This window comes from Lissotriton vulgaris, chromosome 4_1 (assembly GCF_964263255.1).
Source record: "Lissotriton vulgaris chromosome 4_1, aLisVul1.2, whole genome shotgun sequence".
NCBI classification, from domain to species: Eukaryota; Metazoa; Chordata; class Amphibia; order Caudata; family Salamandridae; genus Lissotriton; species Lissotriton vulgaris.
The window spans coordinates 1,722,009,132-1,722,032,285 of NC_141691.1; the positions used below are offsets into that span (position 1 = coordinate 1,722,009,132).

Genomic DNA, 23,154 nt, shown 5'->3' on the forward strand with positions numbered 1-23,154 from the left:
ACAGAAAACTCACAAGTTGCACTTTAACTACAGTAGTCTTTTCCTGTAACTCATGAAGTGAATGAATGAGTTCAGTGCTGATTCACTGAGGTGCTTTGAAGAAGGAATTCCGTTTTACAATGAACAAATTGTATCACAGACATAACTATGTACTGTCAGGACTTACAAACAACACATTGTTTTCTATATAAGTGAATGCAATTTCAACCAGCATTGGCGCCGCACGGCTGTAAATGTGACGCCGCGCGGCAATAAAAAAAACAAGTCGGATGGGGTGAGGGGCGGGGGAGAAGGGGAGTGAGCGAGTGGGAGGGAAGCGCTAGCTCTCGGCATTGCGTGGGCGGGGGCGCATTCCTTTGAAGTGTGAAGCAGGCAGGCGGCTCGGGAAGCAAATGGAAAGCGCGTGCACGGACATACATGCACTCGGCGCAATCCGCCTGGTTTAGCTTTCCTGGTTTCAATTCAATAGTCTCGACATCTGCAATGCGAAGGCACATTGGCAGAGGTCAAGACCTAAAAACCACCCCAAACCTGTTCTGCATTTACAGACCGTGTATCCACCTCCCCTATCTAGAAGTTGTTTATAAAAACGGGAGCCAAAACCACTCCACTTGGTTCCAGTTCCAAGTCTTTTATGACAAGGGATGAAAGTGGTTCATGGAGTACCAAATGGACTGCTGTGCCACCAAGTTACTGTTTGCCTGACAGCTTGTCTCCTGGACGTTAGAGGACATCACCTGAAATCTGCACTTTTTACCAGAGAAGCTGTGGATCTGCCAGAAGCACCTACAAGCCTTCCTGCTTGCGGAGAGAGGGAAGGAGTCTACCTGGCCCTGCAGTAGGGCAGTATGTCCAGGAAGAGACAGGCCCAATGTTTTCCAGATGGTTGAGAGATATCCAGAGAGAGATGACAGCCTTAGAGCGAATTGGAAGAGACCCATATGACTGGGTGTCCTTCAAGTATCTCAACCCGGTCCCTGGCTGGAAAAGCTGTAACAGCACAATCATCTTAGGCTCAGATGAACAAGTTACTTACCTTTGGCAATGCCTTATCTTTTAGAGACTATATCTAGCCGCAGATTCCTTACCTTTGAATTTCACAGTCATCAGACTGGATCCGGAAGATTTTTCGTGAGCAATATTCCTGCATGCCGGTAGGTGGTGTTATTCCGCTTCCTATTGGAGTGGTCCGCGCTGGAATGGAAGTCTGCGGCACCTATATAGACGCTGCCTAGGCGTGCGTCCATTTCTTTTCATGACTTTCCAAGCCATAAGTGTGGAGACATGAAGAACACGGATCACTGGTATGGAAAAATAGGGACCCGAAAGGGATCAGCCCTGTCCCTAGAAATTTGTTCACAGAGCGGGGAGGATGGGTGGGTCGGTAAGCAATCTGTGGATAGATATAGTCTCCACCAGATAAGGCATTACAGAAGGTAAGTAACTTGTTCATCTAATAGAGACTTTTAGCCGCAGATTCCTTACTTTTGAAAAGATACCCAAGCAATAGCATCCAAGGAGGTGGTTATGTGGACCAATGTTAAACAAGGAAGCCCTGCAGGCCCAAAAGGGCGAAGTGCCCATCCCAATGGACCTGACTGTCCAGACAGTAATGGTTGGCTAATGTGTGCAGAGAAGCTCACATTACTGCCTGGCAGATGTCCAGGACCAGAACTCTGCAAGCTAATGCAGTGGTAACACCTTGAGCTATAGAGGAATGAGCTCGCAAACCTTCGGGAGGTTGCTTTTCAGCCAATGCGCAGCAGATTTTAATGCATAGCCAGACCCATCTGGAGATGGTCCGCTTCAGCACAACCAGGCCTTTCTTCGCTCTAACATACCCCACCAAGAGGTGCTCGTTCACCTGGAACTATGTATACGGTCAAAGTAGAACGACAACACTCTTTTGGGTCCAGAAGATGGAATCACTACTCTTCCTCAGAGAGGTGTGGGGGAGCACAAAATGTAAGGCCTGCAACTCACTCACGCTACGGACAGATGTAACCACCACAAGAAAGGCTGTTTTGATTGTTAGAAACCTGATGGGACAAATATGGAGAGGCTCGAAAGGCGCACACATCAAGAAAGTTAAAACCAGATTAAGGTACCACTGAGGCATATTAAATGGTGAAGGAGGGAAACAGATGGACAAGACCTTTTAGGAACCTGTGCAAAATAGGGGACCTAAATAATGAGGATTGGTCAGGAAGCCAGAAAAAAAGGCAAAAAGAGCAGACCGATAGCCCTTAAGAGTGCCCAGAGTGGAGCCCTGCCTGGCAACCGAAAGAGGATGTTTTCAGAAAGGGAGGCAGAGAGGGGATCAATGTCCCCTCAATGTATATATATTTTCTTGGAGGAGGGATGCCTGGCTGCCAAGATGACATTACAGACTTCGGAAGGAAGATAGAGAGCTGTCAACTGTCCAAACTCAATCTCCACACAGGAAGGCAGAGAGTTGACAGATTAGGGTGAAGAACCCTCCCCTGTTGCTACGACAGAAGATCCTCCTTAAGGGGCAGCCTGATCGGGGGATCGTTGGCTATGCTCAGTAGCTCAGGATACCAGACTCTCCGTGCTCAGTCCGGACCCACAAGGATGACTTGGGCCCGGCCGTTCCGGATCTTCATGAGAACTCAGGGCAAGAGTGGTATGGTGTGAAAGGCATACAGGAGGCCTGAGCTCCACTTGAGATGAATAGCGTCTCCAACCGAAAGCCACCTTGGAAACTCCAACGCGCAACACTGCTGACATTGCACGTTCTCGATGGAGGCAAACAGATCTAACCAAGGCTCTCTCCACTGCTGAAAGAGACCTAGCACCACCTCCAAGTGGAGATGCCATTCGTGATCCAATAGGCATTGATGGCGGAGTTAATCTGCTTTGGCGTTCAGAAAGCCCACCAAGTGTTGAACCACCAAGGATATGCCCTGATGTTCCAGCCATGTCCAGGTGTAGGGCATCTTGAAAAAGGGTAAACAACCCCATCCAACCCGGTTTGTTGCAGTACATGGCGATGGTGTAGTCCGTGAAGACTTTTTCCGGCCTTCCCTTGATGGAGGGTAGAAACTCTTTCAATGCAAGTCTGATGGCAAGGAGCTCCAGCAGGTTGATGTGGAGCTAAGACTCCACCAGAGACCAGTGTCCTACGATCTCCACCTTTCCCAGATGGCTACCCCAGCCCAGGAATGACCTATCTGTCACTATAGTCAGCTCTGGGTGGGGAAGAAAGAAGAGTCTGCTGCTAATCCAATCACATTTCGTCAGCCACCACTACATATCTTTTGCAGTTCCCTCCGACATCTGGACAAGTGGGCTGCCCCCACTGGGACTTCAGGTCCCACTGCAGAGTCCGCATATGCCAATGGGCATGCGTCACCAGCATGATGCAGGAGGCAGTGTGAGACCTATCAGCCTCAGGATCAGTCTCATTGAAATCCAGGACAGAGACTGAAACATCGGATATTTTGGGTAGGCTGTTCCGAAGATAGGCGCGAAACTGCACTGTATCTAGAAACGCTTCAATGAAAGGGAGCATCAAGTGTTACTCAGGCATGTTAATAGTCAACCTCATCAAAAGCAGGAGGTCTGCTGTAGCCTAAAATTGAGAGATCATTGCCTGGGGCGAGCCCGATTTCAACAGCAAATCGTCAAGGTATGCGAAGACTGGAACCCCTGACCTCCACAGGTGTGCTGCAACCACCACAATCACCTTGATGAACACCCAAGGGGCGCTGGTGAGGCCAAAAGGGAGCACAACACACTCATAATGCTTGTGGCCCATCGTGAATTGTAGGCAGTGTTTGTGGGCAGGCGGGATGTGGGTGTACTTGTAAATGTGGGTGAACTTTTAAAGCGCACTGTGACTCCAAGGAGTATCCTGGCGCTGAAAACCGCTGGGGAACCCGTCCTGGTTTTCCCTGTGAGATGGTCCCTTTTCTGGGTATCTACAAGGTGAAACCAGGCATCCCCGGCGTCTGTGGGGGGCCGTTGTAGGGATGAGGCAAGCTTAATGCCCAGAGTTGCCGAGTGTGTTCCCTGGTTAGAGTAGGCACCGAGGCGAGAATTATCGAGTCCATTTGGCCCTGGTCCACGACCCTGCCGCGTCGGGAATTGAACCCTGGTCCGGGCCGTTCTCTGCTTACGGGTCTGCCGCCTCTAACCAGTGAGCCACACCACTCCACTATGAGAATGTGCAAGTAGAAATCCTGCAAGTCCAAAGCTACCATCCAGTCTGGATGGTCTATAGCAGAAAGAATCTGAGCTAACATAAGCATCCTGAAATTCTCCTTACTCAGGAAGAAATTGAGAGGGCAGCAGTCCAAAATTGAGCAGGGGCCTCAGACCTTCCAGGGCACAGAAAGTAGTGAGAATAGCAAACATGACTTCTGATGCCAGTGCCTTCTCGATGGCTCCTTTGGCTACAATAGTCTGTGCTTCGTGACGAAGCAGGAAGAGGTTGCCCTCCATTAGTTGATCTGAGGATGGTGACATGGGTGGCGAGGCTTCTAGAAAAGGGGTGGAGTAACCCCTCTGAATGAACTGAAGGACCCACTTGCAGTGGGGCCATTGATGTTGAATCCTGCCACCAACTGGGTGCCAGTGATGGTAGGAGTGCACAGTAAAGTGGTTTGGAGGCGGTTGATGTCAGGAAGGGCGGAAGGGGTGGTTGATTGTCCCACGAGGCTTGTGAGAACTGCATCCGCAGCAACGAAACGAATAGGGAGTCTGTTGGCCATGATGTCTGGGAGGGAATGGACATGGTTGGTAGCCCCTACCATAGCCACAGAAGGGGCGGAAGACAGAGTGTGGTTGGCGTGTGCCATGAAGAGGCCCAAGGACCTGCAAGGAACTCAACTGCCCTTAAAGCGCTCCGGTGCTGAATGTGCCCAGTCTAAGAAGAGACTGGTGCCATCAAAAGGCATGTCCATAAGGGATGCCTGGTTATACCCTGAAAAGCCAGTCAATCTCAGCCAGGGTGACATCTGACAGCCACAGACTGCGCAATCAATTTGCATAGTGAGTCGGTCATATCCAGTCCACAGAAAATGGTGAACTTTGCTTCATCTCTGCCAACTGCAATAGCATGTAAAAGTATGGCTCGGGAATCATCCGAGATCAAGGGCAGCACTTGCACACCCAAATCCCAAACCGTGTGGGTGTATCGGCCAAAAAATGCATGTGGTGTTCACCGATCACAGTGCAAGGCTAACGGAACAGAACATCATCTTTCCATAGGTGTCCAGCCTCTTGGATTCCCTATTTGGAGGTGTGATACGGAATGCGCCAGGGTTGACTTTGCAGGTGGAGACCTGGACGCCTGGATTGATTAACGCACAGGTTCTCTGGGGTTGGGGCTGGGTGAGGAAAGCTGGGTCTCCAGGAGCGCAACTATGGCAGCGAGCAATTGCCCTATGCACAGGTGCCCTTGTGCAGGCTTGGCCTAGACCCAGGCCCCAGCAAACACAACAAGATGATGGACGGAGTGCTGAAACATTTCAACCACTCACCCCAGTCAAAAGATCTGGGTTTAATCCATAGTTCTTTTGCTCACTTTGCCACCCTAGTTAGGACCCAGCCATATGCAAATCAGTCTTGACCCTGCTCCTCATAGGAACAGGCCAACCCGAACTGCCAGGCCAGGTCCTCCCTGGAACGGAAACAAGCATCCTGGGACTGGTTTCAGGGTATCACCCCTCATCAGCAAGGCTAGACTGAATCCAGTGGCACAGCAAGCAAGGGACCCATGTCTGGGCATACCCTTGGCCACTATGGGTCCCAGCAGAGCACCTGTGAGGGATTTGTTTAAAGAGAGAAGAGGTTCTGTGGGAGCATCTCCCAGCTGAAGTACCTCTGTCAAAACATTCAGCCTGTCAGACTGCAGTTGGCTCAGAAACTAGTGCTGTTATTGCAGGAATAAAGGAGTGCATCACTGTCGAGCTAGAAGCCTTAATCGGAAAGCAGGCCAGAACTGACAGAGGACAGCTTTGCAAGGAGATCAGTCTGTATGCCACACCTGTCATCCCAAGATGCGGTCTAGGCAATCAGAAGGATTGCGGATGCTGAGATCTGCCGTTGCTGCACAGGCCCACCTGACCGATTAACTCACACGCCATCATCCACAGCGGTGAAGCCTACACCTTAAAACAGCCTTTGCTGTGAAGACAAGAGCAGTGTGCTGTCAGAAATTAAATAGAGGCCAGGAGGGAAACATTTTTGGGGACAATCTTGCACAAGGGATTAAAGAGTGCACATGCACAGATGGGTCTAGTGTGCACAGTTAGACTTTTTTACCAAGAAGAGCTAAAGAGGTACTGAACGGAAATGGTGCCATTCACATGTGAGAGAAATGAAGCTACCTGCGCCTGTACCTAAACCTGCCTAAAATCTGTAGTATACTGGGGACTCCACCATTGCAGGAGGAAAAGGAAGATAATGGGAAGACCCCAGGACGTTTGGGGAGTAGCATTTGTCCATGGCAACACAATTTTCAACCCTGTATGTCTCTTCCATTAACTATGTAGTATTTAGTCATGTGGTGTGATTAAATTACTTTTTTCATAAAGGCTTCATCTTGACTGGATATTATGTTATTGTGTCTGTTAGTTGACTTTTGAGTTATGAGCTCTTTTACTCCACAGTACCTCCCTGAAAAGCCTGCAACTCCTCGCCATCACAACTAGTCAAGTGAAGAAATGTATGTACATGGCCTAGTTGCAGAACAATAGTAGGAAGGACCCTAAGATACCGGTGGTCTGTCCTGCGGGTGCCCCCACCTCGAATGAGGTTAGACACGTACTATCTCAGCTTGCTGCATTTCCTTAAGTTCCAAACCAGGAACCACAGCGAAGTAAAATCAAATTTGGCCTATCAGCCCAACTAAATTCCCTTATCTACAAAATAAATGAATAAAAAACAGTACATCAGTGTTTTTGGCTGAAGGTTTTGCAAGAGCATGATCATAACCATGACGAGTCTACAAAGCAGGAGTAACAGAGTGCACATGAAGTTATTTTATTCTACCTCATCCTTGCCTTTCTCGATTGTCTACTTATGGGTAGATTCCACATCAAAATGCTTCTCAATCCCAAACAGCATTGGGTGAAAGCCTCCATAACACGGCAGCAAGATTCATGGGAGCAGCCAAGTGATTGTCCTGCGCAAGTTTCAGTCAAAAAGATGCCATCTTAGCTCTGGTGGAGCACACTTAAGACATAAATGGCAGGCCTGAAAATAGATGTAATCCATCAAGCATCAATATCTTTCAGTCACACCAGTCACTGAGGAATGTTGTCATTCTCAGGACCCGCTGTCACAGCCTTTAACCATGCCCGGTAAGTACTGGAGGTTAGCAATAGCCTTTTGCCATATTTTGGACTCAGAGTACCACTCCACTAGGCCGACTGGAAATAGTGGAGAAGCTCACCCTGCACCCATTCTTTCTTCCCATCAGACCATTATGAAATGCCCAGGGCCAAGCAGAACAGGTCCCAGGCTGTAAGGCAAATAATGTTGCTAGGGCATACGATTCCCTCACTCCCTTCGACTATCTGGCCTAGCTGTCTGGGAGAGCTCCCGAGTCCTAAAGAGGAGATTAAGAGCTTGGGGGTCTGGTTAGAGCAAGACCTCTCTTTCAGGCCTCAGGCGAAAAAAACAGCAGGAGTCTGCTTTGGTCTTCTCCGTTCAGCTCGCAAAGTCCTGCCTCTTCTTCCTCCGATATCCAGGAAGTTGCTTATTCAGGAGCTTATTGTATCAAGACTAGACTATAGCAATGCTATTTTTCTAGGTGCCCCTGAAGCAACGTTTAATAAACTTCAGCAGGTCCAAAATGCTGCTGCAAGGCTGCTTACGAAGGTGCCAAGGATGCAGTCAGCTAAACCTGCTTTGAAGGCACTGCACTGGCTCCCGGTGCGGGAAAGGGTCAAATTCAAGGCTCTTTGCACAGCGCATACAATTCTTCAGGGGAAGGGACCTCCTATCCTGAGGAACTTAGCTGTGCCCTACAAGGCTAATAGAGCATTGCGCTCTGACCAGAAACATCTGCTCCAAATTCCCAGAGTGAAAAGGGCCCGTAACGGCGGGAGAAGATTCTCGGTCAATACAGCCACTATGTGGAACGTGCTTCCTCTGAGGTTGCGCTCAGAGACTTGTACTCTTCGGTTTCGAAAACTTCTCAAAACTCATCTGTTTCCTGCTTGACGTTACTGAACCGGTCTCTTGTTAAATGTTGGCGCCTGGACAAGCGCTGGGATGCCCTAGGGTAACTATGCGCTATATAAAACTCCAAATAAATAAATAAAATAAATTTGTGGCTTGGTCTTATCACTTTTCCTGTCTCCACTGCCCCCGAATACTTGCAAGGCACTAGGATCAGGCCGGGCCTTTAGCTGGGCCCTTTCATCTGGTTTCTCAAACCACCCCAGTAGATGCTATGCATGTCCTTCGACACTGCCCTCCTCAGCATCACGAAATGGCTGCCATAATATAGCTCATAATAGCCTCAGAAAAGGGTTAAAACACAAGCTAATTGATGTTAGTAGGTGCAGTTTGTGGCTCCTTTGCGCCAGGTCTTGAGATCGTTCCTGAATTGGATTAATGACTGGGATAACCTGAGGTGGAGAAGCAGAGTGTTCCAGGGTTTGGCGGCGAGGTAGGAGAAGGATCTTCCTCTGATCCTGATTTTGCGGATCCGAGGGTCGTTAGCGAGAGACAGTTCGGCGGAGCACAGATGTCTGGTGGCTACGTGGAATGAGAGGCGGTGGTTAAGGTAGGCTTGTCCAACGTCGTGGAGGGCTTTGGAGGCATGTGTGAGGAGCTTGAACGGGACTCTCTTGTTTACTGGGAGCCAGTGGAGTTCTCGCATGTGTTCCGAGTTGTGGCTGCGGCAGGTGGTGTTGAGGACTAGTCTGGCTGCCGCGTTCTGAACGTTCTGTAGTTTCCTGAGGAGTTTCTGGGTGAATCCAGCATAGACAGAGTGCGTTGCTGTAGTCCAGGCAGCTGCTGAGGAGTGCGTGGGTGAGCATTTTTCTGGCCACAGTGGGGATTCATCTGAAGGTCTTGCAAAGCAGGCGAAGAGTGTGGAAGCATGAGGAAGAGATGAAGTTGATCTGGCGGTTCATTGTCAGCGAGGAGTCCAGTATGTTGCAGAGTATTCATGCGTGGTCCGTGGGTGTGGGGAGGGATTGCTAAGACGGCGGACCACCAGGAGTCTTCCCAAGTGGAGGTGTTGGGCCCCAGGATGAGGACTTCAATCTTGTCCGAGTTGAGCTTGAGGCAGCTGTCTCTTATACAGGTAGAGTCTGCTTCATCAGGTCGTGGAAGTTGTTTCTGGCGATTGTGGGTTCATTGGTGAGGGAGAGGATCAGCTGGGTGTCATCGTCTCCTATGCCAATGTTGAGTGCATGGTTTCCGACTATGGATACGAGCGGGCCATGTAGATGTTGAAGAGGGTGGGCCTTAGGGAGGAGCCCTGGGTAACTCCATAGCAGATTTCTGTGGGTTCTGAGAGGAACAATGGTAGTCTGATTCGTTGTGTTCTACCGTTGAGGAAGCAACGAATCATGTCCAGGGTTTTGTCGCGGATGACGGCATTGTGGAGTCTCGTGCTTCGGGTGCAATGGGAAACTGTGTTGAAGGCGGTCGAGAAGTCCAGGAGGATGAGGGCAGCTGTTTCTCCCCAGTCGAGAAGGGAGCGGATGTCATTGGTGGGCAGCGAGGACGGAGGTCATGGTGCTGTGGTTGCTTCAGAAGTCGGATTGAGAGGAGTCCAGGACATGGTTGGGTTCGATGAACTCGGAGCTGGGCATTTATGGCCTTCTTGATGACCTTGTCTGGAAGGGAAACAGGGAGATGGGTGTGAAATTCTTGAGGTCTGTTGGGTTGATGGACTGTTTCTATAGCAGCAGGTTCTCAGCGTGTTTCCAGTTGTCTGGGAAGGCAGCGGTCTTGACGGAGCGCTTGATGGTGCCGTGTAATTCGGGGGTGATGGAGGTGGCAGCTCTGTGGAACATGTGGCGCAGGCAGGGGTCTGAGGGTGCTCTGGAGTGAATGCTCTTCATGGTCTTGAAAGTGTCGTCCGTGGTGAGCGGGGTCCAGATGAGTAGGACCTGTTGGGGGGCATTATCGTCGCGTGTGGTGGCGGTGGCGGGAGTGAAAGGCGGGTCTTGAGTGTCAAAGCTGTAATACATCTGCAAGATCTTGTGGTGGAAGTAGGTGCAGTTTGTTGACGATGTCTAGAGAGGGTGGGACTTCTGTGGTCTCGCTGTTGGGTTTGGCGAACTCGTTGAAAAAGCGTCATTTGCTTTTCTGGGCATTGGCGTTGATTCTGTCTCGGAGGGGAATTTTCTTCGAAGTTTTGAGCCGGAGATGGTGTGCGTGGATGGCGGGTTTGAAGGTTGCGTGCCCTTCTGGGACCTCTAATAAGAGAAGTAGCTCTGGAGGATTTCATTCAACATAAGTATTGAAAAATGGCGTGTAGTTGTGCAGAGTAGATCGGAGTGGCCTAGACTAGAGTGGTGGAGTGCAATGGTGTAGAGTAGAGTGGTTTAGAGTGCAATGGCATAGAGTAGAGTGGTGCAGAGTAGCGAGGTCTAGAGTAAAGCGGCATAGAATGGAATGGTGCAGTGGCACAGAGTGCAGTGGCATAGAATGATGTAAACTGGAATGGTGCAGAGTAGAGTACAGTGGCGTGGAGTATACATGGTGTGGTTGCCTAGTGCCTTTACAGACAACACATTTTCAATTGAAATAATCATTACATTGGCACAGACATACAGTTTTACTAATAAAACTGCACAGCGCACAAATGATAACCTCGGAAATTGCATCCCCTAGAGTATTGATTTGTTTTTATCATATTAAAATATTTGTTTCCAACACACTTTAGCATTAACAAATAAAGTGCTTCATTTGTGCGTTCCGAATTCAGATATATTTTGAAATGTTTTCTTTTGCTAAACAAAATATCTTTCCTACAACCCCAGTGTCCAGCAAGATTGTCACAAATTCTCCCACTTTTAAGTCGGAGGAAGAAAAGTAAACACCAAGCTCCCTTGAACACAGAGCCTAAGATTTGACTTGTCTTTGAATGCACAGCAAATGTGACAAGATAACAAGATTTACAGGCCTCTTTATTGAAAGAAGCACTCGTGTTTCGAAAATGTTTTGCTCCTAAGGATGGATGAAATCACTGTCGACAGCCTAAAACAAATAACATCAGCAAATAGAAAGCCTGAAAATGTGTGCTACAAACGACAAAGCCAATGGTAAGCAATGGGCGAAATACATTCCCAGGGAAGCTTTCTGAAAGTCCCTAAGATGTTTTTAGCAAAGAATCAGTAGCCGACAAGACACTAAACACTGTTTTTATGCATGTTTCACCTGTACATAATACACAGACTTATTATAAAAACAAAAAGGGAAAATCTAAAACCAAAGACAGACTTTGGGCTACATTCCTACCAATACATGTTTTTCCAGGCTCTGAAGCAAGTTATCATGAGTTTCCTCTTTTCTCAGAAGCAGTTGTTTGAGCTCTGCAGTGGTAAGCCCAAGTGTTCTTGATGGGTGAGAACCCTCTACCTCCATTAGACTTGTTTCTTCGCCACAGCATCCCTGCATAGAACACAGTTTTGTTACACAAAACCCACAAACATCAAGGGATGGGTCTCTGAAAACCTACAAAAGGCCATTTAATTTAAGTTAAGCTAAGAGTTCTCAAACCACATTCATCTGTAAAGCAGGCCATGAGAAAGTGCACTGGCCAAAAGGAACATGTACACAGAATAATAATGATTTGTATGTCTTAGTTTGCAATAAAATCAGCTGTACAAAATATGAGATATGAGGCTCTATGTTAATCTACAGAATGTTTCAATGACAGATATAGAATTAACATTCAAAAAAGCATTTTTATTTGTAATAGCACAGTAATTCTCTTTTACAACTCGCATATTGTTTTCAACAGGACAATTGCTCTCATATTCTGAACAGCTGTATTAAAGAACAAGTTACTTACCTTCGGTAACACCTTATCTGGTAGAGTCTGTATCTAGCCGCAAATCCTTACCTCAGAATTATCCCTAGGTGTCAGGCTGGATCTGGTAATTTTTCGTTAGCACACTTCTGCGTGCCGGTAAGTGATGTAGTTCAGCTACGCATGGCATCATCCGTGCCAGAAGTGACATCCGCAGTGCCAATATAGGCGCCACCCAGCGTGCTGACTTCAAATACGTTTCGAGACTTTCCGTGCCAGAAGGGCAGATCCACAAAGTACACTGACCACGGCTGTGGAAAACTAGGGCCCTGAAAGTCAAATGACCCGTCCCTAGAAATCCATTCACAAAGAAGGAAGGATGGGTGGGTCGGTAAGGAATCTGCAGCTAAATAGAGTCTCTACCAGATAAGGAGTCACCAAAGGTAACTTACTTGTTCATCTGATAGGTCTAGATAGATCTAGCCGCAGATTCCTTACCTTATAATAGATACCTAAGCAATAGCTCCCCGGAGGTGGGTCTGCAGACCAATTTTACACAAGGAAGTCCTGCGGGAAGACAGGCAAAGCGTCTATCCCTATGGACCCTCCTGTCCCTGTGTGCAGGGAAGGCAATGTTGCTGCCTGGCAGACGCCCAGGATCGAAACCCTGTGAGCTAACGCAGTTGGGGGCAGCCTTAGCTATGGTGGAATGAGCACGCGAACACTCAGAGGCGTGCTTCTTAGCTAATGAGTAAGGGATTTTGATACAGAGAACAATTTGAACAGCCAGTCCTTTCTTCGCTCCGACACACCCCACAAAGAGGTGGTCATCCACCGGGTACTCTTGTGTGCAGTGAAGGTAAAACAACAATGCTCTTTTTGGATTCAGATGGTAAAGTCGCTCCTCTTGCTTGGAGGGATGAGTCAGAGCATAAAAAGTAGGCAGAGTGATGGTTTGGCCTACCTGAACTAGAGTGACTACTTTCGGAAGAAAGGAAGCTCTTGTATAAAGCACCAGTTTATCTGGGAAAATGGTAAGATAAGAAGAATTGGATGAAAAGGCTGAAGTTCAATGACCCTACAGGCAGATTGTATTGCCACCAGGAAGGCAGTATTGATAAGGAGACTGGGAGAACAGTTATGTAAGGGCTCAAATTGAGGGCACATCAGTTTCGCCAGGACCAGATTAAGGTACCACAGAATGAAAGGAGAGGGAGGAAATATATGTTGCAAATCTTACAAAAACCTATGTACAATAGGGGATAGAAAAAGGGAAGGTTGGTCAGGCAACAGAAGAAAAACAGATTGCAGAAATAGATCTCTTAAAACTGCCCAGAGCAGAGCCCTACTATGCAAGGGATAGGATGAGCAAGAGAACCGGAGAAAGGGGATTCATTTGTCTGTGTATCATGCCGCATATTTTGCCCGAAGGCAGGCATAAACCATCTTGGTGGAGGGATGCCTGGCTGGCAAGATAACATTACAGACTTCGGGCAGAAGGTCGAAAGCTGTCAAATGTCGCCGCTCAATCTCCACACAAGAAGTAGGAGCATTGACCGGTTTGGGTGGAGAACCCTCCCCTGCTGCTCCAACAGATGATCCTCCCGAAGAGGCAGCCTTAGGGGAGGACCGATGACCATGCTCAACAGTTCGGGATACCAGACTCTCCGTGTTAAATCCAGTGCCACAAGGATGAATTAGGCCCAGTCATTACTGATCTTCAGGAGAACGCTAGGCAGGAGTGGTATGAGTGGAAAGGAGTACAGGAGGCCTGAGCTCCACTTGAGATGAAGAGTCTCCAAGCGAGAGTCTCCTTGGAAACTGCTGAAATTGTGCCTCATGTCGGTGCCAAACAAATCTAACCAAGGCTCTCCCCACTGCTTTAAGAGTCCTTCCACCACCTCCGGCTGGAGATGCCACTCGTAAGTTTGTCTGCTCCGACGTTCCAGCCACGTCCAGAGACTTTGAGCCTGTTGACAAAGTATCCACAACCCCAGCCCATCCTGCTTGTTGCGGCACCACATGGCATTGGTGTTTTCCGTGAACACTTTCAATAGCATTCCCTGAATGGTGGGTAGAAAGGCTTTCAATGTCAATTGGATTGCTCAGTGGTCCAACAGGTTGATGAAGAGTCCGGATTCCACCGGAGACCATAGCACTCTAAACTCCACCTCTCCCAGTAGGCAGCCCCATTCCAGTAGTGATGAATCCGTCACTACTGTGTGATCTGGTTGTTAAAGGGAGAGGGGTCTGCCGTGGACCCAATTGCAGGTTGTTAACCACCATGCAGATCTTTCGCAGTTCCCTCTGAGATCTGCACCATGTTGGAGAGATTCCTCTGATGCTGCGCCCACTGGAACTTCAGGTCCCACTGCAAAGCTAGCATATGCCAACAGGCATGTGTCAAAGCAGGATGCAGGAAGCCATGAGGCCCAGCAGCCTTGGAGTCAGTCTCACCGAAATCAAAGACAGAGGCTGAAACATCAGTATCATAGCCTGAATATCCTGGACAACCCGTTTGGGAGGATAGGCGCAAATTTGCAACATGCCCAGAACAGCTCTGATGATAGGAAGCATCTGAGTTGCAGTCAGGTGTGGAGTGGTGTGGCTCACTGGTTAGAGGCGGCAGACCCGGAAGCAGAGAACGGCCCGGGACCAGGGTTCAATTCCCGACACGGCAGGGTCGTGGACCAGGGTCAACGTACTCTATAATTCTCGCCTCGGTGCCTACTCTAACCAGGGATCACACTCGGCAACTCTGGGCATTAAGCTTGCCTCATCTCTACAACGGCCCCCCACAGACGCCGGGGATGCCTGGTTTCACCTTGGAGATACCCAGAAAGGGACCATCTCACAGGGAAAGCCAGGACGGGTTCCCCAGCGGTCTTCCGCGCCAGGATACTCCGGTAGTAATTGAGCGCGCTACAAAACAGCATATTACATTATTACTTTGGTACTTTCATAGTGAACCCCAGCAAATGCAGGAGGTCCCCCATGGTCTAGAGGTCGGAGACAACAGCCTGTGGGAGCCCACCTTCAACAGCCAGCCGTCGAGATAGGGAAAGAAAAGCACCCCTGATCTTCGCACAGGAGCTGCGACCATCGCCATCACCTAGGTGAACACCCGAGGGGCACTGGTGAGGCCAAAAGGGAGCACAGTGTACTAAAAGTGCTTGTGGCACACCGTGAACCAAAGGTAAAGCCTGTGGGCAGGACGGGAAAGTGGAAATATGCGCCCTGCAAATCCAATGCTACCATCCAGCTTCTCGGATCCAGCGCAACAGGACCTGAGCAAGAGTGAGCATCTTGAATTTCTACTTCTTGAAGAGGAAATTGAGAGAGCACAGGTTGAGGATAGAATAGAGTTCTCCGTCCATCTTGGGCACCAGAAGGTGGCGGGAATAGCAACCACAACCTAGTTTTGACATTGGCACTCTCTCTATGACTCCTTTGGCAAAAAGGGACGTCACTTCCTGGAAGGGAAGAGACAGGTCAGGCTTGAGGGTAATGAGGGGCCACAGCCCTGCTGTCCTTAAAGCGTCCAGAACCGAATCCGCCTTGTCTCTGAAGAGAATTGAACCATCAAAGAGCATGTCCAAGAGTGATGGCTGGACATGCATAGAGAAGCCTGTAGTCAACCAGGCGTGGTAATGCAAGGACTCTGTCAATAAAACCATTCTGCCAAGTGAGTCGGTGGTGTCTAGTCCACAGCGTATGGTGACCTTAGCTGCATCCCTTCCATCAGCAACAGCCTGGGAGAGCACTGCCTGGGCATCCTCCAGGACCGTTGGCAGCACCTGTACAACCGTATGCCACAGGGCATGGGAATAGTGGCCCAAAAGGCATGCTGTGTTCACCGACAGCAATGCCAGTCTGGTGGAAGAAAACGTTTTCTTGCCTAAATTGTCCAGCCTCTTGGATTCAAGATCCGGCAGGCAGTTGGTAATGCACCAGGATTATATAAGAAGTGGAGGCTTGGACAACCAAGCTCTCTGGGGTAGGGTGTTCCATCAAGAATTTGGGGTCCCCAGAGGCGGGTCATTGGCAGAGGGCAATAGTCCTGCTCACAGGACCCCCTGTGCTGGGCTTGGACCAGTTTCCAAGCATGACATGAGTAAGTGATTCATTAAATGGGAGAAGTGGTTCAGGAGACACTCCCAGCTGAAGCACTTCTGTCAATACATTAGTCTTCACTGCCGCTGAGGGCAAGCTAAGTTCCAGGACCTCAGCCATCCTCCACACCACCACTTGGAATGGTGCTCCCTCCTCCATAGCCATGGTAGGGGCAGAATGCATTCTAGTATCTGGAGAAGTGTCCAGTCCACTGGCTTCACCTAGATCCACACACCAGTCCAAGGATTCATAAGGTTGGTATTCCGCTGGGTCCATCAACCCTTCCCATTCTTCCCCTAGTCCTAGCCCATTGGAATAGGGCTCAGGCTCTGGCTTGGAATGCATAGCTCCAGTCAGTACCGGAGCCAGCGTCGGATGGCGTCCCTTCTGGTCCGTGCGGGGGATGAGAATGGGGATGACGCCACCGGTGGTGTCCGGAGCATCAGCCCCGGGACTGGCACTGGTAAGATGGTCAAAATGGCATAACTGATGCCAACCCAGATCCATCTGTGGTTCCTTGGGGGCCAACTGTGGCCAGAGCCGCGGGCATGGATCCAGAAGGGGCTGTCTGGAAACCACAGGCCAAAAGAGCTTTGGAGGGAACAGGCCGCACAAATATTAGGTGCATGGCCCCATAAAATACTTTGTCTAAAAGGACAGGCTCCCGGAAATTCAGGGAGGTGTGGAGTCGGTCCAGGAGCTGGTTCAACCGAGGGGGCCATGACTCTAGGCACGCTCCTTCATCTAGTCAGGTAACGGACAAGGTAACGTTGCAGAGCGCTTCAACAACTTCCTTTTCTTGTGGCTCTGAGCCTTACCCGAACGGCTCGATGACGGAGTGGGACAACAACCTCACCTCGACCGGGGCCGAGAGCGTTACAGCTTTGAGCCACCAGAAGCTCGAGGGATCACTCTCTCAAGCCTTTCAGAGGCATGGGGTGGTAGTTGGGACAGGCCTTCGGATCATAGTACCATTTGAGGCACCACACGCAAACAAGGTGCGGGTCATTCACCGACATCTGTTGGTGACAGGCGCCGCAGAACCGAATGACACCACCTACCGGCACAAAGAGGTACTGCTCACAAAAACATTTTGGATCTAGTCTGATGCCTGAGGATAATTCTAAGGTAAGTAATCTGCGGTTAGAAGTCTCTATCAGATTTAAAGCAACCAAAGAAAAAAACAATGAATCACTGATATTGTTTTCAGTTTTTCCACCGTTTCGATTTGCAAACTGTTCATGGAACATGTGTTGCGTCTAAATAGAACAAGCATTAGAAATGCAATAGGTCTCGCAGCATTAGAGTTAGTGCTTTTAGAATTGTTTATGGGTTTTTTTGTAAATCTTTAGCATGAGGTTGAGGGTGAGTGAGGGTGAGTGAGGGTGAGGGGTTGAGGGTGAGTGAGGGTGAGTGAGGGTGAGTGAGGGGTTGAGGGTGAGGGGTTGAGGGTGAGTGAGGGTGAGGGGTTGAGGGTGGGTGAGGGGTTGAGGGTGAGTGAGGGGTTGAGGGTGAGTGAGGGTGAGGGTGAGTGTGAGTGAGGGTGAGTGAGGGTGAGGGTGAGTGAGGGTGAGGGTGAGTGAGGGTGGGTGTGAGTGAGGGTGAGTGAGGGTGAGTGTGGGTGAGTGTGGGTGAGGGTGAGGGATTGAGGGTGAGGGGTTGAGGGTGAGGGGTTGAGGGTGAGGGGTTGAGGGTGAGTGAGGGTGAGGGGTTGAGGGTGAGGGGTTGAGGGTGAGTGGGGGTGAGTGAGGGTGAGGGGTTGAGGGTGAGTGAGGGTGAGGGGTTGAGGGTGAGTGAGGATGAGGGGTTGAGGGTGGGTGAGGGTGAGTGAGGGTGAGTGTGAGTGAGGGTGAGTGAGGGTGAGGGTGAGGGTGAGTGAGGGTGAGGGTGAGTGAAGGTGGGTGAGGGTGAGGGTTGAGGGTGATTGAGGGTGAGGCGTTGAGGGTGAGTGAGGGTGAGGGGTTGAGGGTGAGTGAAGGTGAGGGTGAGTGAGGGTGAGGGGTTGAGGGTGAGTGAGGGTGAGTGAGGGTGAGGGGTTGAGGGTGAGTGAGGATGAGTGAGAGTGAGGGTGAGTGAGGGGTTGAGGGTGAGTGAGAGTGAGGGTGAGTGAGAGTGAGGGTGAGAGTGAGAGTGAGGGTGAGTGAGGGTGGGTGAGGGTGAGTGAGGGTGAGGGTGAGGGTGAGGGTGAGTGAGGGTGAGGCGTTGAGGGTGAGGTGTTGAGGGTGAGGTGTTGAGGGTGAGTGAGAGTGAGGGTGAGTGAGGGTGAGTGAGAGTGAGGGTGAGTGAGAGTGAGGGTGAGGGTGAGTGAGGGTGAGTGAGGGTGAGGGTGAGTGAGGGTGAGGCGTTGAGGGTGAGGCGTTGAGGGTGAGGCGTTGAGGGTGAGGTGTTGAGGGTGAGGTGTTGAGGGTGAGTGAGGGTGAGGGTGAGAGTGAGGGTGTGTGAGAGTGAGAGTGAGGGTGAGTGAGAGTGAGGGTGAGGGTGAGGGTGAGGGTGAGGGTGAGGGTGAGTGAGGGTGAGGCGTTGAGGGTGGGCAGAGAGAGTGAGGGGGCGGAGCGGGGGTGTGCTATATGGTTGTGGTGCCTTCATTCTCGCTAAAACACTCCTGTGGTAGCTGATGGGCTTCAGCATTTTTTGACAACCAACTTTTTTTTTGAAGATTCTAAGACTAGAGCTTGCAGTCAAATAACATGCTTGACTGGCCAATATTGTGAGCATCTGTTTTTGTAGTTAGATCTTTATAAATGCACATGCTGTTTAAGAAGATATTGTAGTTGAACCACATTTGAAAATTTAGAAAACAGCACCAGCAACTCTCAGAGGCCTTTTTATGAGCAAGAAAGAAGATGGTTTATTTTTTTTATGAGTTCTACTGGGTTTGTAAAAAATTGAATACAATTCTGGGAAGACGAAGTTTTAGGGTGGTTGCCAGTTTGGCAGAATACTGCAAGCATTGTTAGAGTGGCTGTCCAGCATATTTCCATCCTAATGGCCTGGAGCAGACTCTGCAGTCAGGCATTTCCTTTCTCTTCCAGTGCAGGAGATGCTCCCAGCATCCAATCAGAGCCGCTTCTCCGCTCGAGCAGGGGGTGAGAAAACAGAAGACGGAGAGGCTTATTCTGAAGACATTTGCTGTCTGACAGAGTCTCAGGATGAAGAATTGAGGTACCAGCTAGTGGCTCCGTTGCTGTTACAGGGAGCTAACATAGCCTTCTGCTGCACAGTCTGAACCATGGGTGAGAGTAAACCATTAGAGGAAATGCATGCAGAGTGCAGGGTGGTAGCTAAGTATGCCTGCACCCATGACACACTCTGCACACTTCCGATTGCAGTGATTATGGTAGAAGAGGTATGTTGAAAGGCTGCGCCACATTCCACGTCACAGGCCGCCCTCGCTTTCATCCAGTCTCGAGGAGCAGTAAATTGGAATAAACGAAGTCCCTAAATCAATCAAATAGCAACAAAGAGCCACCCACCCAAGTGATCTTTGGCTGCAAAACTGGTTCCACCTTCCTGACTCCGAGTACTGACTTTCCATTCAACTTACCAATGCATAAATGTGCATGAAATGAAGTACCACGCGCGTAATCCGCATTATTCATCCGCCCACTGCAGCACACAGCATGGGGCAGCCCACTTAAGCCATTGACTTAACTTCATTTTGAGCGACAGCATCGTGCCCTCCCCCAGAAGCACCTCCAGGCACACAGTGCTAGCCTAAAGTGCCAGCGACTACTATGGCAACGCATGCTATTTGAGACCGTAATATTCTTCTACATTTGGCCAGTGTTTTTTTTTCGATTTCACAAATTTGTATTGGGAGTTTCAACAGAAAAGAAGCAATACATACAGAATGGTAACAAATAAAACAAGCTTCTATTTTATAAAAAAAAATACCATTTCAGGAAAGATAACGATGTTGTGGAATACCGCGTTCTGTTTAAAATATATATGTCACTGAAATATCTTCAACCTAATAACATCAGGAGTGAGACATATAGTGAAGAGAGTGAGGCGGGGGAAAGGAGGAAACACGGGGAATCGAGAGGGAAAGAAGAGATGGCGAGGCAGAGGGAAGGGGAGAGAATGAGGTGAAGTAAGAGGGATAGGGAGAGACAAAAGGAAGACAGACTGCAACAAACAAGACGGAGGGCATTGCTGTGGGGAGGGGGGGGAGGAGAAGTGCGACACGGCCGCAGCAGGGGGCGGAGCGGGGAGAGAAATGTAATTGACACGGCCGGCCGGTCGTGAAACTGAAAGCATGGCCGGCCGGCCGTGAAAGCCTTTGATGCGGCAGGGGGAAATGCGAGACGGCGGGAAGGGGGCGGAGCGGGTAAACAAAGACGGACATGCACGCGCCCGTGACTTTTAAGGTCAATGCGCATGCGCATAAGCTTAATGCGCATGCGCATTGACCTTAAAAGTCACGGGCACTGCAAGGAATCGCCACGATTCCTTGCAGTGTAGATAAAGAGTGGATAACTCGCAATACTCTCGCCTTGCTCGATGCGCATGCGCATCGACAGGCGAGACCTAAAAAGTGTAGGCCTAATGTCATACATATAGTATGTGTATTCTTTTTTTAGGTTAAAAGGGTGATGTACTGAAATTGACAAATTAAATTGATGCATGTTTCTGATGAATCCGAAATACATGGTCCTACTTAGTTTAGCAGAGTAAAAACAGATTGTCAGGACAATTCACCAAGGTGAAGCAAACTCAAAGGAAAGACAGCAGTCCTTGTAACAAGTATTACTGCTGTCTATTGAAAGACCCGCAGAAGCAGGCCCTACCAAGAGTTAAGTGAAATAAAAAATATCTCCTTTTTTGGCGTTTGCTTTCACAGGGAAGAGACCCAAAACACTGATTGTGGGTGATGTAGGCTGGGTCTCTAAATGAACCCCCTGGTCCCCTTTGTGTTTTTTAGTTCGAGCATATCCTCCCTTGGCTGCGGGCCTGATATTTTTTGTTGGTAGCCCTGTTTTCCCTCTTAGACAGACCTTTTGGGCATTTTACAGTCCAATTTGAAACAGCAGCAGATACGTACGGAATTACATGGGGTTATTCTGATCTAATATCTAATTTTGCACCTCAAGGCTTAATTGTTATGAACGCCCTGGAACTCTTTCTAGAGAACAAAACATTTAAAAAGGATTGGTCAGCTGCAGCCTGACACTTGCCGAGACATTCAATGATATTGATTATCAACAGAGCTAAACAGATGGCTGATCTTTTGTTTTCAGGTTCTGGAAAATAAAATTAAAAATACAATTTAGACCACACAACCAAATTGCAGTAAGTGAATTATACTGTGAAAGAAAACAAACAGTGCTTGATGGATAAGAAGACCTCTAAACTCAAGAAAGATATTTCCCGCTTCTCTACTGAAAAGGTGTATACTTATTTGCAAGATGATTTCTAGGTCCTAGCTGAGAGTAGGGGCAATAGAAAAGGAAAAGATTGGAGGAACAAAATGGACGAAGGGCCATCCGAATCTGCTGAGAGGAGCAGAAGTGATAAATCCATAAGCAGCTCATGGACCAAACAGAGTTCCTCCCGCATGAAGGAATCACACAGACATCGATTTAGACCCAGCCCTCTACCTCCCCAGCCATGGTGGCCCCAACCTTGGGGATATCTGGTTCCTCCCTTCCAACCACCTTTCTTTCCAGGATAGCAAAGGATGCCTTTTTAGGAGAAGGCTCAAGAAGACCAAGATGCAGAAGAAGGGTGTCCCAGCACTAGGCCCCTTGCCATCTCCATGCCAGACCAGGAGCACCTTCAACACCAGACCAATTGATTGTTAATTTGAGCAATTATTCTCTCACTGAAGAACTGATGGTTCTTGAAAAAAGACTCAGTTTTGTGACTACCAACATTGGCAATAATTTTAACATCCATAATGAACTGACCCAGTGTAGGAAGCTGGCTCTGTATATACCATACCAAAATGAGTTATAGTGTGCACAGAGTCCAGTGGAACCCCAAACGTAGGCAGAGGTAAAAGTAGATAGCATCTTACTCTCTATTTGTGGTAGTGTGGGCGAGCAGTAAGGCTTTCAGAGGGTAGTGTTAAGCAGGTGTTGTACACACTCAGTCAGCAAATGATGTCACACTCTCAAAGACTGAACTCAGGCCAATTTGTTTTGTATATCAATATTGTTTAGTTATTTTATTTCTAGAAGCAAGCCAAGCCTGGCACAGGTAAGGGAATAAATACTTTGTAAAATCGTATGCAGTGTTTTACAATTGAATGCAGTTGATTGAAATACAGGTAAGTCAAAATGTCAAAATACTTTTCAGATTGCTTTTTAAGTTACTATTTCTACTCAGTGCGATATGCCTAGATATCACACTGGGACATTTCCTAATCAGTTTTGTTACAGTTTTTCAGGTTTCATACAAATTAACTCCACACTTAGAACATTTTTCAAGGGAAAACAGTCTATGTACTCCTATGGAGGAAAACAAAGTTATCGGTTAACCGGTAAGTAATCAGTCTTTGGGATTGAGTTTCTGGGGTGAGAACCAGGGTTCCCTCAGGGTCAAGGTTGAACCCTTGAAACATCCTCAGCGGCACGAAGGCGGCTGGTGCAGAGTGCTGATGCCTGTTGTTATCCAATGGGGGGTTGGGCGCCTCTGGTTGGTGGCTGCTCACGAGCAGGCCACAAGGTTGTGGGAGCAAAGCTCCTAGGGTTTAGCTCAGGGCAAAGAGGGATCCAATTTAGTACAAAAGGCGCACATACAGTGGCACAGGGGCGGCCGGGTGCAATGTGCTGTTTTGGCATCGATGAACTGTTGTATTCAATGGGGGTGGCCAGTTTGTGGTTTTGGCTGCAGGCTCAGTCCAGGAGGACTTCCGAGAGGAACCAACAGTTGGGCAGCTAAGTTGGAGGACTTTGAGATGTAGGTGCACCTTGGGGTCTCTTCTCTAGGGCGCAGGGCGGCTGGAAGCAGGGGTCTCTTTTGAGGTCGGATTTCACCATAAATAACTAACAAGAGTCGAAACCCTCTCCTCTTTATAAGCCTGGAATCCTCTCAGAAGCGAAGCAACATTGAAGAAAACCCTTGCA

At 48.9% G+C, this 23,154-nt stretch overlaps 1 protein-coding gene across 2 annotated transcripts in view; it reads right to left on the minus strand.

Annotated features, from left to right (window-relative positions):
- Window positions 1–23,154, minus strand: part of VIRMA (vir like m6A methyltransferase associated) — an 811,754-nt gene that overhangs the window by 338,166 nt on the left and 450,434 nt on the right. For both annotated transcript variants that reach the window (XM_086966010.1, XM_086966009.1), the window contains exon 19: window positions 11,458–11,610. In XM_086966010.1, coding sequence (XP_086822136.1) covers window positions 11,458–11,610 — 153 coding nt within the window. The remainder of the gene's footprint in view (window positions 1–11,457; window positions 11,611–23,154) is intronic.